The sequence below is a fragment of the Anarrhichthys ocellatus genome, unplaced genomic scaffold (assembly GCF_004355925.1).
Source record: "Anarrhichthys ocellatus isolate YVR2014 unplaced genomic scaffold, GSC_Weel_1.0 scaffold93, whole genome shotgun sequence".
Taxonomy (NCBI): domain Eukaryota; kingdom Metazoa; phylum Chordata; class Actinopteri; order Perciformes; family Anarhichadidae; genus Anarrhichthys; species Anarrhichthys ocellatus.
This window is the reverse complement of record NW_022280123.1, coordinates 460,271-474,611: the sequence shown is the minus strand read 5'-3', so window position 1 is coordinate 474,611 and position 14,341 is coordinate 460,271. Positions and strand designations below refer to the sequence as shown.

At 42.5% G+C, this 14,341-nt stretch overlaps 2 protein-coding genes across 2 annotated transcripts in view; both read left to right on the top strand.

The window, feature by feature from the left end:
* The first annotated feature begins 104 nt into the window (after positions 1–104).
* Positions 105–7,135, top strand: lcat (lecithin-cholesterol acyltransferase). Its single transcript, XM_031875639.1, has 7 exons — positions 105–262; positions 2,772–2,928; positions 3,204–3,319; positions 3,566–3,661; positions 4,554–4,778; positions 4,973–5,168; positions 6,122–7,135. The coding sequence occupies exons 1-7, from the start codon at positions 112–114 to the stop codon at positions 6,483–6,485; spliced, it is 1,305 nt and encodes a 434-aa protein (XP_031731499.1). The 5' UTR covers positions 105–111; the 3' UTR covers positions 6,486–7,135.
* A 143-nt stretch (positions 7,136–7,278) lies between these two features.
* The window catches only part of pla2g15 (phospholipase A2, group XV), a 9,656-nt gene continuing 2,593 nt past the window's right edge, over positions 7,279–14,341 (top strand). The window contains exons 1-6 of the mRNA XM_031875684.1: positions 7,279–7,645; positions 9,180–9,336; positions 11,685–11,803; positions 11,967–12,065; positions 12,763–12,987; positions 14,182–14,294. Of these exons, the coding sequence (XP_031731544.1) occupies positions 7,480–7,645; positions 9,180–9,336; positions 11,685–11,803; positions 11,967–12,065; positions 12,763–12,987; positions 14,182–14,294 (879 nt within the window). The 5' untranslated portion in view covers positions 7,279–7,479. The remainder of the gene's footprint in view (positions 7,646–9,179; positions 9,337–11,684; positions 11,804–11,966; positions 12,066–12,762; positions 12,988–14,181; positions 14,295–14,341) is intronic.

Genomic DNA, 14,341 nt, shown 5'->3' with positions numbered 1-14,341 from the left:
CCCCCCCCCCCCCCCCCCCCCCCCCCCCCCCCCCCCCCCACCCACACACACACACACACACACACACCAAGGCAAAGCACTGTCCCGGCGCTGCAGCAGTTAGAAAGAAACATGGGACCCGCAGGACGCGTCTGCTCGGTGCTGCTGGTCGTCTGTCTGCTGGGGCTCCACCACTCCTCGGGATTCTGGATCGTCAACGTGGTCTTCCCGCCAAACGCCAAATCCAGATTACCAAGCAACAGCACTCCTCCGCTCATTATCGGTAAGCGTGTAGGTAGTGTTATGGATTAAGCTACGTCATCTGTGCGGCTATTTCATTGCATATTCACAAACTTTAAAAGCTGTCTTTAAGGACCCACTGGGCAGATCAGGCAACGGAGGGGTTCCTGAACGCTCCATGCTGGCAACTGGTTTATGCCAATATAATTGAAAATCGATTTGGGCATGCGCACCACTTAAGTGCAATACCATGCTGACAGGGCTTTAACGTTTAAATACCTTCTTCTTTTTGGTTCTGTACTTGGGTTATTTGTTACTGTGCTTTTTTGTTGTTAATGAAATGATTGATGTGTGTTCCAGCATATAGATAAGTGCATGGCACAGTAGGGAGCGCATCTGTGTCTGTGTATATTGATGTCCATGCTATCTGTGGGGTTGTGCACACTGCACTATGTACATTTGACCCTGTTCTTCACCGCCGCCCGCCCCCCCCCCTTACACTTCATCCGTAGACGTTTTACTCTCTCTGGCCTTGTAGAGAGAACATGAATTTGGCCTTTTACCAATTTCTGGTCAAGACACGTCATATAACGATGTATGTCACAACCTAGACTCATGATTTGACCTTTATTTAAACATATATATATATATATCTAAGAATAAAGTCAGGGTTCTGACACTAAAATTAGAAATCGGACTTTAATTATTTCTCACAATACAATTTGAGATTCAAAAAAATAATTTAAATGGTATTCTCAATATTCTCATATGTGTCCAAAGTGTTTGTTATACGTCAATGCTTAAAAAGGCACAAGATGCCACATTAGTTTAAAATGTAGCTTGACAAATACCCAAAGAGTGACACCCCACATCTTTGGTACGATCTGGGGGAGGGTCTCCGTATAACTTTGATATGATGATGCTAAAACCCTTGACTGATATGAGCAAGGCTTCTCCAAAGGAAGAAAGAGGGAAAGCTGCCGAGTGCATTGTACTGTTACTGTAGTTAACAGTACATGTTTATAAACCTATTCCTGTTGATCAAAGAAAGACCTTGACTGTGGCTTCGATCAAACTTCAGATTTAACTAACAAGGTCGAATTAGCTATGAATTCTGGGTAAATTACTTTTTTTCAAGCTAAATAACATGGCTGAAGCAACCACGTTGAGCCGCTCACCTTCCTGGAAAGATAGTGTCTGCTTCTGGTATATGGATAGATATTGCCATAGTGTAACTGGGACTGTAATAAATAAATAAAACATGAAGAAGGTGGTACACTTAACTGTACAAGTGTGTGAAAAAAATCTCAATGTACAAACTAATATACAGTAAGTACAGCACTGCGTCAGTGAAATCAAAAGACAGTAAAAGAATGCATTATAGCAACTTGATTGTGACAATCATTCTTCACCTTTTACACACATGTACTAGGTGTTATAAAAAGGCTTGTGCACTTTCCATTGCAGTCGTCATTTAACTCAGTGTGTTTGACATTGATTCTATGCGTAAAGTATAATATTAGTAAAAAATAAACAGATTTGTCATCCGAGAGAGTAGGTGTTGTGTTACTAGGAATCCGGTTATGTTGTTTATTTGAACATTGCACCACAGGACAGTTTCTCTTCCCACTTCTTATGACTCTGTTTGCAGTCACAAGGTCATCGTCCACATCTGGGATCCACGCAGTCTACTGCGGAGGAACTCCCATGCTAGGGTTTGCACATATTGTAAAGTTGAGGAATCTTCTGCAAATATCTGACGAAACACAGTCAGAGAAAACCTGCTGTTTCGTCAAAGTAAACATTTCACCACGCACTGTACTTATTTATTTTTTAGAGCCACTGCAATGTCATACATTTTGCAAGATATTGTGCAAAATCAAAGTGGTGAATATTGGCCGGAATCTTCCGATTCAGAGTGTTATGAAGGGACAAAAGATAGGATTGTGCATACATTTCCTACTTGCGTAGCCATCCCAAAGACCTTTTGGGAACCAAAGTTGAGTTTCAACCTCAGTCCTTCTCATCGGTTTCCCTCTTATACAGTACAAGGTCAAACAAAAATGTATATTTCTCTCCAGATCTGTGCTAAATGTAATTTCTGTATGATTCCAATCATTTCAAGCAATTTTATAATCAAAATTGCTGAATTTACCAACCTTTTCAGCTGGCGACCCTCGTCACAGCTTGCTTATGTCTACCAAAGAGAGATTTTCCTCCCTCTAAAAGCTATATTTGTTTCATTTGAATACTTGATAGTGGCCTGAGGAGGAATAATTCTCCATTATTTCACAAATATTTTGAATTCTCTGTTTGATACTAACACAATTTACGAGATAGATTAAAATATGAATACGAGAATATTGTGGCATGAGGTCCAATGTCTTCTACTTCCTCCCATTCCGTTAAACGTCTTGCGACACCTCATGTACCTTGTGACCCATTCAGGGAGTTGCGACTCTCACCAATAACCTACCGTGACCTTTCAGTGCTTACCTCCCAAGTGTGATTCATTGATGTGTGTGTGTGTTTGTGTGTTTGTGTGCGTCCAGTGCCTGGGAACTTGGGGAACCGTCTGGAAGCTAAGATAGACAAGCCCACACTGGTCAGCTGGTTGTGCTACAAGAAAACCAAGCACTGGTTCCCCCTGTGGATTGACCTCAACATGTTCATGCCAATAGGTTTAGACTGCTGGATTGATAACATTAGGTAACGCTGACTGTCCTTTAATGTCTGAATTATGTACCACCTCTAAGCATTGTCTCTATACCTCTTCTTGTCTGGGTCTAAGTAGTCAGTACCAAACATTCCCTAATGTGACTACGATAATGTCTGAAAAAGAATGAAACTCCAGCTTGACCAGCCGGGACAATTATACTGGGGGAAGCACAATATTTGAGTTATTTTTCAGATTTCATTAGAGTCACATTCGCAAATGTTTTCGCCCAACTGGACTGACATGAATGTCCGTTTGCGTGCCACAGACTTGTTTACAACAGGACGACTCGGCAATCATCCAACTCACCGGGGGTGCAGGTGCGGGTGCCAGGATTCGGGCAGACATATCCCATTGAGTTTCTTGACTCCAATAAACTGGCTGGTGAGAAAAAGAAAAATGCATCTGTGCAGGTGGATTCTGTCATCTGTCCATACATTTATTTGTTGAATAATGCAGAAATGATAAAATATTTCATTAAAGCAAAATAGGAATTTGTCCAACACGCCGTATAGGCGCTGTGCTTAATTCCTATACTGGATTTCTTTGAATATCTTACATGCACTTTGGAGCTCAGCTGCTGATTCAGCTGGAATTATTGCCTAAGTCTGCTGCTTGTTTTTTTTGCAGGTTATTTTTACACTATGGTGCAACATTTGGTTAACGTGGGCTACACCCGAAATGAGACAGTCCGAGGAGCTCCGTATGATTGGAGATTAGCTCCTAGTAAGTCGCAAAACCACACATGCACCCTCACATGCACACTCACTTAGTAAGAGATTTGCACAGTATATCTAGCGTGTGTTGACTCAGCTTGTCATTTTGAAGGAATAACGTCCTGCGTAGTTGCTATTTGGGCTCCCTTTCCCGATGATATTCATGGGTTAAACAACAGAATGAAAAATAAACAAATATGCATGTGACTCATAAAGGCCCATTTTATTCAAAAACTGATTTAAAGCTCCAGTGATCATATAGTTTTCATAAAAGCTGCATCCATTTTTCTGGCCACTTGGGGGCAACGGAACAAGCTCTGAACACAACATTGACATACTGTATTATCGCCAAATGTCAAGTCGTCATGGCGCAAAGGCAAAGCGACATTAGCATTCATTTGGAATCGCGTTTGGCCTCCGGATATTTGACATAAGTGTTATGTTCACTCTCTTTAGGCCACCAGCGACTCCTGAGGAAAATGTATGAGTCTTTATGCTCCATGTGATTACCAGCTATTCGCTAACATTGTGCCTGCCAAACCCACAGATAATTAGCAACCCGACTCAACTATTAAAAGAAAACGTGTTTGCTCATTGTTTTGATTTGATAGTTGGCAGACAGCTGGTGAAGAAAGTCAAACATTTAGTAGTAAAATATGTTTTTCCCTCAGGAGTTGGTGGAGACCAAAACAGAGCAAAAAGGAGAATGAGAATACATTCAGGGGGCCAGAAAAAACAGGACACAAAATGTGTTACAAATGCTAGCATGTTAGCCACACAATAACAAGTCTATAAGGTAGTAATATGTCATACTGATAGGATGATAATGTATGTTAATTACGCACACATATGCATGCACTTATGGACGTTCCTGCGACCCTCCTGTCACCCTCCCCCCACAGATGAGAATGTGGAGTATTTCACAAAGCTACAGGACCTGGTTGAGGAGATGTACGAGCAGTACCAGAAGCCCGTCTACCTGCTGGGACACAGCATGGGCTCCCACTACGTCCTCTACTTCCTCAACCACCAGCCTCAGGCCTGGAAGGACAAGTACATCAGGGGCTTCATTTCCCTGGCGGCTCCATGGGGGGGTGCTGTTAAACCACTTAGAGTCCTGGTGTCAGGTACGGGCAACGTACTTACGATAGAATACAGTACAATAGAAGAGGCTGCTAACGTTTTGTATTTTTTGTTATCTACATTAGTACCTCTCAGGGCAGGGTCAACTTTGAAACAACCAACAAAATGTACGTTCTCAAATTTGCACCTGCAACTGTGATTAATTAAGCCCACCTATATTTTTTCCTGGACATTGCAGGAGAAAACGACGGCATCCCGATGATTTCCAACATCAAGATCCGCGAGGAGCAGAGGATGACAACGACTAATCCCTGGATGCTGCCATTTGACACAGTCTGGCCAAAGGACCACGTGTTCATCTCCACACCGACCTTCAACTACACTAACCGGGACTACCAGCGCCTCTTCACGGACATCAACTATGAGGACGGCTGGTAACCTAACAGCTATGTTGTAACACAGCCTTCCCATCAATCACCCACCTCCATTTTAGATGCACTATATTCCTGACAATCCAACTGCTTTGGAAATTTTTAATGATTTAAAGGTGACTAAATCATAGCAGTATGATCAGTTGTGCCACTTAAGACGCATGAGAACCTAGTCAGTTATGTAATTGACAACTTTGGGAGCAGATAAGTATGGAGGTTCTACATTACATGTTCCGCCTTCATGAAAGACAATATACAGGACACGGCAGTGTTTCACTGAGGTTGCATACACACGTTATTGAGAGGAATAACTGGCAATGATAGAAACTATTCAAAGCCCCATATTGTAGAAAGTGATACGGCTTAAAGAGACAGGCGCTAAAAACGGATCGTTTCAGACAGGGAGTGAATACAGGTATATTCAGGCAGACAGCATGAGGAAAACAAAGTGGCTTTTTGAACATTAAAGCATGGAAACATCTTCAAGTAGAGATGCTAAATACAAGTACGAACCTGGAAATGAGCATGATGTGTGACCTTTAAAGCCCCTCCCCCATGTGTAGAATTTAGAGCAACAATTTATATCTGACATATAAAGTAGCGGCTTTAAACCTGCAATAACAGATTTTTTTTTAGGCTCCAGAGGGGGCTGTGTGAAATCTGACAGGTTGCCTCAAGCGATGTCACTGGAGTCAGTTGGTAGGGGCGGAGGACTACAGGTTTAAAAATGTCAAAATCTGATGGTCCAGCAGTGTTTTAAGATTGCGGTGATAAATCAGTGGAGTACTCATAGAGGAGCTGAGGGGAGCTGCAGAGTCCACCACTACGAACCAACCCTTTCACAAGTAGCCATGTGACTCGCTATTAACATGAAAACATTGGTTATAATTGCTTTAAAGTGTTGGTTCTTGTTCCACTCCATTTCACAACCCCCATCATCCTCTTGTTGGTTCCAGGCACATGTGGGAGGACACCAAGAACCTGACCAGTGATCTCCACCCACCTGGTGTCGAGGTGTGGTGCATGTATGGCGTGGGGCTTCCAACTCCGGTGACATACATTTACGACGAGGAGTTTCCCAACGTGGACCCGGTGGACTTTGTTTACGCCGACGGGGACAACACGGTGGACAGCTTCAGCATGGGCCTCTGCAAGCTTTGGGAGGGTCAGCAGGAGAAGCCCGTCCATGTCACAAAGTACCGAGGGTTGGCCCACCTGGACATAGTGTTCAATGAACAGGTGCTCAACCAAATCCAGCATATCATGGAGGGCAAATCAGAGACGCCCAACGAGATTGACGTCCGATTTAGAACTAAATAGAAGGCAACAGCATCTAAGAGTTATAAGATTTAAAAAAAAACACATGGGAGAGCTGGATTCTTTACATAGCTGACTTTTGAAAGTTATGTGAAAAAACACATTCCACATACGTCCACCATTTATTAGCGTTAAGTAAGTGTTCTAAACCAATCTGGGCCAGCAACGGATCTAACCTCAACTGCTGATGGCTTCCAGTGTGGGTTTGACCCTGATTTGTTTATTTTAATATCCAAGCACGATAATTACAAATATTTTGTTTTTTTACTGATGGTTCATTTAATGTTATATTTTTCTCGCAGTCCATTCAGGCAACTTCAGATAGTGTTACACGGTACATCTTCTCAAAAATACACAATCCTGCTGTTTACTTTTGATGGATGGATGATCATTATTATTTCCAAAGTGCCCACTCACCTAATAACACATATTTATCATATTCCATGGGTAGTTAGAGCGTGACTGTAATGAAAGGGTTATAGGGACCTCACCAGTAGCCCTTTTTTACTGTATAGGATGTATCTGTAATATTTCTATTAGGATTTATATATTTTTATCTGTATGAAATATTTTTGAACAAAATATAAGACTAATATACAGCAGTTTATATATGAATGCATACTCTTCTGTGAATGCCAAATGTATTTGAATGTTTCCACTTATAATAAAGCATCTGATTTCACAAAAGCCACGCGTGTGAACTGATCAGCGGTAGCGTTCGAATCCAGCACTGTGTGTCAAACTTCGATCTCGCTCTGCGGCCGCCCGACTACATCTGCGGTCGATGACTTTTGACTTGATTGCGGAAGTTGCGTTCGCCGGGTGGATCGTTCCGTAATCTGGACCTCGTGATCATCCCCTTTTTATTCACCTGATCATCCTCAGCAGCGGTTAGATTGTGGCAGATCCGATCCAGAGGGAAACCATAAAGACTCCGGCAGACCTTCACACAACACCGAGGAGGAGACCATGTCTCTGCCATGAGACATCTGGAGCCATGGTGGCTTGGCCACGCGTAACCGCCCTCTCTTCGCTGCTCCGGGTCGGCTTGTTGTTGTTGTTGTTGTTGTTGTTGTTGTTTTCGACTCGGAGCAGCGGGAGACCGCAGGACAAATGTCTCGGGGACAAGTCTCGTCAGCCCACGAGACCCCCCGTGGTTCTCAGTAAGTGTTTTCTTCTCTTCAGTGTTCGTAGTCTGCTGTCTACTGCTAAATAATTGCCGCACATCAACAGCTAGCTACGGTGGACGATATTCAAGTTAGGCCAAACTCCCTCCAGAATGTAACGCATTTAAGATCTCTTTGCATGTCGCATACGGCGTAGAGAGCTCAAAGTGAATCTCGACACCTTTTAAAATTAGGCTAGTGTTTTGGCAATTCGGCTACAAAATATTCATCCTGTTTGTGAATACGTAGTTTATATTTCAACTTTTCTAAATGTTTGGCCCGACGGTCCTATCGTCTTCTTCCACCAAAACACGCAGCCATTGGTCGCAGAGAGTGGAAGCATCAGGTACTGTGTCGAATATTATTTGAAGAAAATAACGAATTTAAGTAATGTGTTTGTGCCGTATCGAAAACAAGCTCCAATCGATAAAGAAAATGTATTTGTTCATCGTTTGTTGATGATTTAATGTCGCTTTCAATGAAGGCATTTAAATATGCTGTGTTTGTCAACGGAGTTTGGCAGCGCATCGTCAGGAAAAAGGAACTCCGATATCGATGATTTTCCGAAAGAAAATGCCCTTATTACCTCACCAGTGTTGACATGTATTGGCGAGATTAGTAAACATGTGTTTGAACGTGTGTGTGTGTATGTTCGTGTTACGGTATCTTTTTTTTTTTTTTTTGTTTTTTTTTTTTAAATTTACAGCCAGAGCAGTGTAACGACTCTGATCATATGACTATTGGCAACAGAAGATGACTCTCTATTACAGCCAAGCTCCCATAACACTGACAAGGTCTCGGTCTAGACTTTTCTATAATAATAATAATAATAACTTTAAATTTATTTAAATAGCACCTTTTTAAAAACAGAGTTTATAAAGTGCTTTGACAGACAATAATAACAATAACAGAAAGCTCAGTGAGACAGTCGATACGATTTAAAAAAACAACTAAGAAATAAATACAATTTTGTAAAATCAACAAATAAAAATCAAACGAAGACATCACATAAAAGCCAGTCTGTAAAATGTGTTTTAAGAAGTGATTTTAAAAGAGAATACTGATTCTGCGAGCCTTATCTTTTCTAGACTGTTTAATCCTAAAAACAAAGTTTTGTAAACTTTTATATGAATTTCAATTCACAATCCAGGTTATGAGCTATGACATAATACCTATTAACAGTTTATGAAGCCGCAATTCCTTTTTCTTCTTCATACTTATATTAAAGGGTCTTGGGTTCAGGGGATTGTTATCCGTGTTTGGCCGAGTTACAAACACATCCTCTGATAGGAGTCCGTGTACAGCTGCTTGACCTACAGTGAACTCTTGCCAGTGTTCTGCCAGTGTGTGTGTGTGTCCGTGTGTGTTTCTGAGAAAAGCAAATACAACAACATTGGATAAGAAAGTGCAATGGCTTGCGTGTGCTAAATGTGCTCCTGCCACTATGGTATATAGGTATCTGCATTAACAGTATGTCATTTTGGACACATTGCCGACGTGCTTCTCATTGTTAATGTTGCAAATGTTGCAGTTCCGGGGGATCTGGGCAACCAGTTGGAGGCGAAGCTGGACAAACCCAGTGTGGTCCATTACATCTGCTATAAGAAGACCGACTCCTTCTTCACTCTGTGGCTCAATGTAGAGCTGCTGGTCCCCATAGCCATAGACTGTTGGGTGGACAACATCAGGTATTATGTTAATAATGATAAATTATGACATGGGTTTATGATGCTTTTTTTCAAATGTTATTGCTGTGTGAATTTGTGTGAAGAGATTAACTATTATTTAGAGGCAATGGCGATTAAATAGGTTAAGATATCTCGCCCTTGCTGTTTTTTTAAATTACATTTTTTTGTGGGGGGGGGGCGCTTGATTTTTGTAAAAAACAAACAAGCTGCGGTGCAAAATCCAAAAGTGCAAATTCCTGGAGGTGTTGTCTGTACAGGATAAGGGAGTTGGGATGATCGGGTCGATGATCTGGTTGGCTTTGTGTGAACAGTTATCGAACCTACATTGGAAATACTGACTTTTGAACCATGTATCAGTGAGGTATGGATGGAAATATAGGGGGAGATAGCATCCCTTTAACATCTCCATCAGCAATTAACTGAAACATACGTAGAGCTCAGACCTTGAGTAAGCCTGTTTCAGCCATTCAGCTTATCACGTCGTTGCATGCTTTGTTAGTCCTTTACTGCAACAAAAATCCTGTGATGTTCAGAAATTAGATGATTGAGGAGAGACATTTTGCAATAATTATTGCTCTTGTGGTTTTTTACTTATCCAGGCTAGCATGTATCGTCCAGATGAAATGACTCCGTTAGTTCTCATCTCTAGAACTCTGAACTTCTTAAACTGCAGCAAGAGAATTGATTTGTTAATCTTGGATCAAGTTATCCTGACTAATGCTAATATTGTGTAGCAAAGGCAACATGATGAGATGACTCGTATAACTGGCCGATCATGTGATGGCCACTCATGTGACTGGCTCGCATGGCATCGTGGCCACAAACAACACATTTTGTCATGCAGATGCACAATAGTTAATTTAGAGATCAGAAAAGGAACTCTTAACTTAAGGTAGTACAAAACCAGAGATTAGATTCAGCAAAGTTCAGTTTTCTATCTGATTTTAAATCATTTACCTAAGATTTATAAAACTGCCTCCAATTTAAAATCAGTTGTTTCATTCCAAGTGTATAGAGCACTCACGATGGAAGTACATTTCCTACGTTTTAGTTGTTTATCAGGTTAATCTTATAAAGTCTCATGAATCAGCTAATTGTTAATAAAGGGCACTTTTGCAACTGTGGGCATAAAGCTAGCTTATGTAAGTTAAAGCTAGCTTATGTAAACTTATGCTAACGTAATGCTAGCTTATGTAAATTCAGCCAAACAGTGGCCACCATGTCCATGCAGGACATTTACAGGACAATGGTAAAGACAATGAAGAAGTAAAGACAATGCATTGAGTCGGCAAATTCCCTCAGTAGTGTCAGTTACGCAGAAATTATCATTCTAAAGTTAGCCAACATTAGCCACCATAATTTACCAGTCATGCCAGACCATTACTAAATGGGTCCGTCATGTGTTAATGGATTTTGTAACTCCTGTCATCATTATTCTTGATTTATTTGTATTTTTTTATTTGGAGGATAATCATGCTCTTAAGTTTTGAAATTGCAGTTCCAATAATATGTGGGGTTGTAAACAGGTTGAACATTGCCTTGGAGTCACTGGATAATGTGGATACTGGCGGGAACTGAAAAGTGTGATGTGATTCTGTAGTTTGCACTTCTAATGTGTGGGAAGTAAATTTATGGAAGTGAATTTATGGAGGTACATTTGAAATGGTCACTGGAAATAAAACACACAGGTGCGATTTGACTTGAGTTATGACTCCGCAAATGTGTTCAACGCAAATTGCAGGCTCTGGAAGTAATTTCTCCTCCCGCCGCCCTCCCCCTTCAACTCTCCTGCACCCAAATAAAGAAAATATACTCGTTACCTAGACCACTACTACTTAAGCTAGACTACTGGAATGATGACACGAGTCATGCTACAGGTTTGTTCACGTTTACTGGAGGAGCGCCAGGCTAAATGGGCACGGCACAGGTGTGACCGACCGAGTCAGTTTGAGTTGAACTTTCTGGTACATAAGGGAAGGAATTAATATCTTCACTATCTTTTAAAAATAGCCAAGATCCAGTTAGAGCACATATCCATCAACCATTAATAATAGCTTTGGTAAAATAAAATCTAGATTTCCTTGTAGTTTGAAAGTATTTTCCTGCAAATGTTCACTTCTGCTTGGCAAACCCAGACATCTGCGCTCACATCTGCATTTGAGTTTTAGAGTTAGGGAAGTTGTAACTAACAAGGTGGTGAGACGATGGTGATTTCAAATGGGAAGTGGTCCTGTTGCCACGTAGTAAAATATATGACGTCTGTGTGGTTCACCTCGGATGCAGAACTGACACTGATCAAATTCTCCTTGTGACAATTTGTGTGTGTGTGCGTGTGCGTGTGTGCGCAGGCTGATCTACAACAGGACCACACACACCACCTCGTCCCCGTCCGGTGTGGAAATCCGTGTCCCGGGGTTCGGACAGACCTTTACGTTGGAGTATCTGGACCCCAGCAAACGCAGTGTGGGTGAGTTAAAAAGCCCCCCCAAAACCAAACAGCTCTTTAGAGGAGTGAGAGCAAGCTGTCCTCACTATCTCCAGGACTAAATGGGTCCTCACAAAGATAGACAAACAGGAATCGGATACCGCTTATGTGTCGTTCTTCTCTTGTGTTTGTGTGTGTCTCCCAGGCATGTATTTCTTCACTGTAGTGCAGGAGCTGGTCGAGTGGGGCTACACCAGAAACGATGACGTCAGAGGAGCTCCCTATGATTGGAGGAAAGCCCCCAGTAAGCAACTGCGCGCACACACACACACACACACACACTCGCGTTCACCCCTGAGCCGTCGTCCTCACCCATAAATGACGAGCCCTTGCCTGTGCATCCCTAAAATAAACCTTTTCGTTCTTACGGTTTTCACAAGTCTGGTAAGATGATGTCACTACTACGTTCGTGTAGCTGTTCCTTTCATCCGGACAGAAGTAAGAGTACAAAGTACTGGAACGTTTACAACATGGGACACGCAGAAACGGCTGCATTTCTGTTTCTAATTAAGCATTTAAAGGGTCGATGACTTGACAGTGGGACAGCCTTAAACCCTCACGGACTTTATGGGAGCGCGCTTCAAAGTCTGTCAGTCCGTGAGTGTGGAGATTGGGATCGGGCTAATGAATATCTAAAGCCATTTAATGCTTTTATGGCTGGAAACACACAGAGTTCCATCGCTTTTATTTTGAAAGGCGTGTTCTGGGAATTGAAATAGGGATGCATAACCAGGGAAAGTTGTTGAAATATTCTCTATCAGACACATGTTTCAACTAGTCCGCTCCTGTTACAGCCTTCTATCTCAAAACCAGGAAGGAATTAAACGTTGAGTCTTGGAAGCTTTCCAATCGAGTAATGGAATTACAGGGAATTCCACAGCAGGACCAGAGGGGGAATATTGTTGACCCATTTTCTCTGTTGCTCTCTCGTCCTCTATCAGATGAGAATAAGGAGTACTTCCTGGCACTGCAGCAGATGATTGAAGAGATGGCGGAGAAGGCTGGCGGGCCCGTGGTGCTCATCGCTCACAGCATGGGCAACTTGTACACCTTGTACTTCCTCAACCAGCAGCCACAGGCCTGGAAAGACAGATACATCAAAGCTTTCATTGCTCTGGGACCGCCGTGGGCAGGCGTGGCCAAGACCATCCGTGTGATTACCTCTGGTAAGAGATGGAGCCGGTATTATGGAGGCATTTTGCGTGCCTATGTACCGGGTCTAACGCGCTTCATGTTTTGTAAAAGATGACAAAACGCTCCCTGCCTTCCTTGGAAAAGTCCAGAATGAAATGATGAGAGCATAATGAGCACTCAGAAATGGTTAGTTTTTATGCCTCTGCATCGGTGGCCGTGGAGGCATTTTGTTTATGGGTTGTCTGTCCGTCTGTCCCGTCCTAGTGGACACGGTATCTCAGGAACGCCTTCAAAATTGGCACAAATTTAACAAGGGGCTAAATGAGACTACAGGATGTGATCACGCCGTGCTCATGCGACCGTGGTGTAGTTTGTTTTTGTTCATTTGTGAAGACTATCTTGCCGAACAAAACGCGTGTGTGTCATAAACGTGTTTTGGTCTTACGCTGCTAATTGCTCCACTATGTTCACCGGCTAGTTGCTAACTTTTTCAGTGTGCTGTATGGTAGGTTTATCAGAGCTTTTCGACTATAAAAAGGCTGCCTGCTGCAGCTGCTGATATTTAAGTGGTTGCCGTGATAACCCCAACAAATTAGCTAAAAGACGCTAAAATGATTTATAGAGCTTAGGGGAGCTACAGAGTGATGCTGCTCCGTGAAGATTAGTGGTTCGATCACCCAGTCCATCGTTGCTCCTGAAGGCGGTGCCTACAGGCTCCGTAGGCTGCGTGTGAATGGTTTGTCCTGAAGGGCAAACACACACACACACACATCAGTGTATGAATGGGTTTGTGAAAGGGAGAATGATACGTAGCGTTATAGCGCCTCGAACTCTTAAGAATGTGCCGATTTTAATGGTGTCGCGTTACATCTACGCCATGCAGCAAAGTCCCTCCAAGTTTTCAGTCATCTTTGGGCGGCCATCGAGTTAGACGAGTGCAATTTTAAAGGATGCAACTGGGACAGCTTGTGTAATAATGTGCAGGAACTATTCTCATCTACACTTTGTTCATCTATTTCTCTATGTTCCTGGCGCGCTTTCAAACGATAAACGGTACCGTGCAATACTTTACACTGTACATTTGTGAGTCATGCGTTTCAGGTACGTCTCACAGGACTTTAGATGCCACACAGTGAAACCTCTCCTCGCTGTTTTTTGGGTCTGCGGCTGGAAATTCTCAGCTTTGTTTCAGTTCTCTGTCACCAGTTTCTTTTCTCTACCTACAGGTGATAATAACCGCATCCCAGTGATCAGCTCGTTGAAGATTCGCGCCCAACAACGTAGTGCTGTCACGACTTCCTGGATGCTCCCCTATGCCCACTCCTGGCCCAAAGATCAGGTGTGTGTGTGTGTGTGTGTGTGTGTGTGTGTGTGTGTGTGTGTGTG

What these genes read in the sequence shown, in the direction of transcription:
- lcat (XM_031875639.1), top strand. Translation starts at nt 112, where the DNA reads ATGGGACCCGCAGGACGCGTCTGCTCGGTGCTGCTGGTCGTCTGTCTG. An exon ending in ACTTAGAGTCCTGGTGTCAG is followed by an intron (nt 4,779 to 4,972) that starts GTACGGGCAACG and finishes TGGACATTGCAG; the next exon opens with GAGAAAACGACGGCATCCCG. An exon ending in ATCAACTATGAGGACGGCTG is followed by an intron (nt 5,169 to 6,121) that starts GTAACCTAACAG and finishes TGTTGGTTCCAG; the next exon opens with GCACATGTGGGAGGACACCA.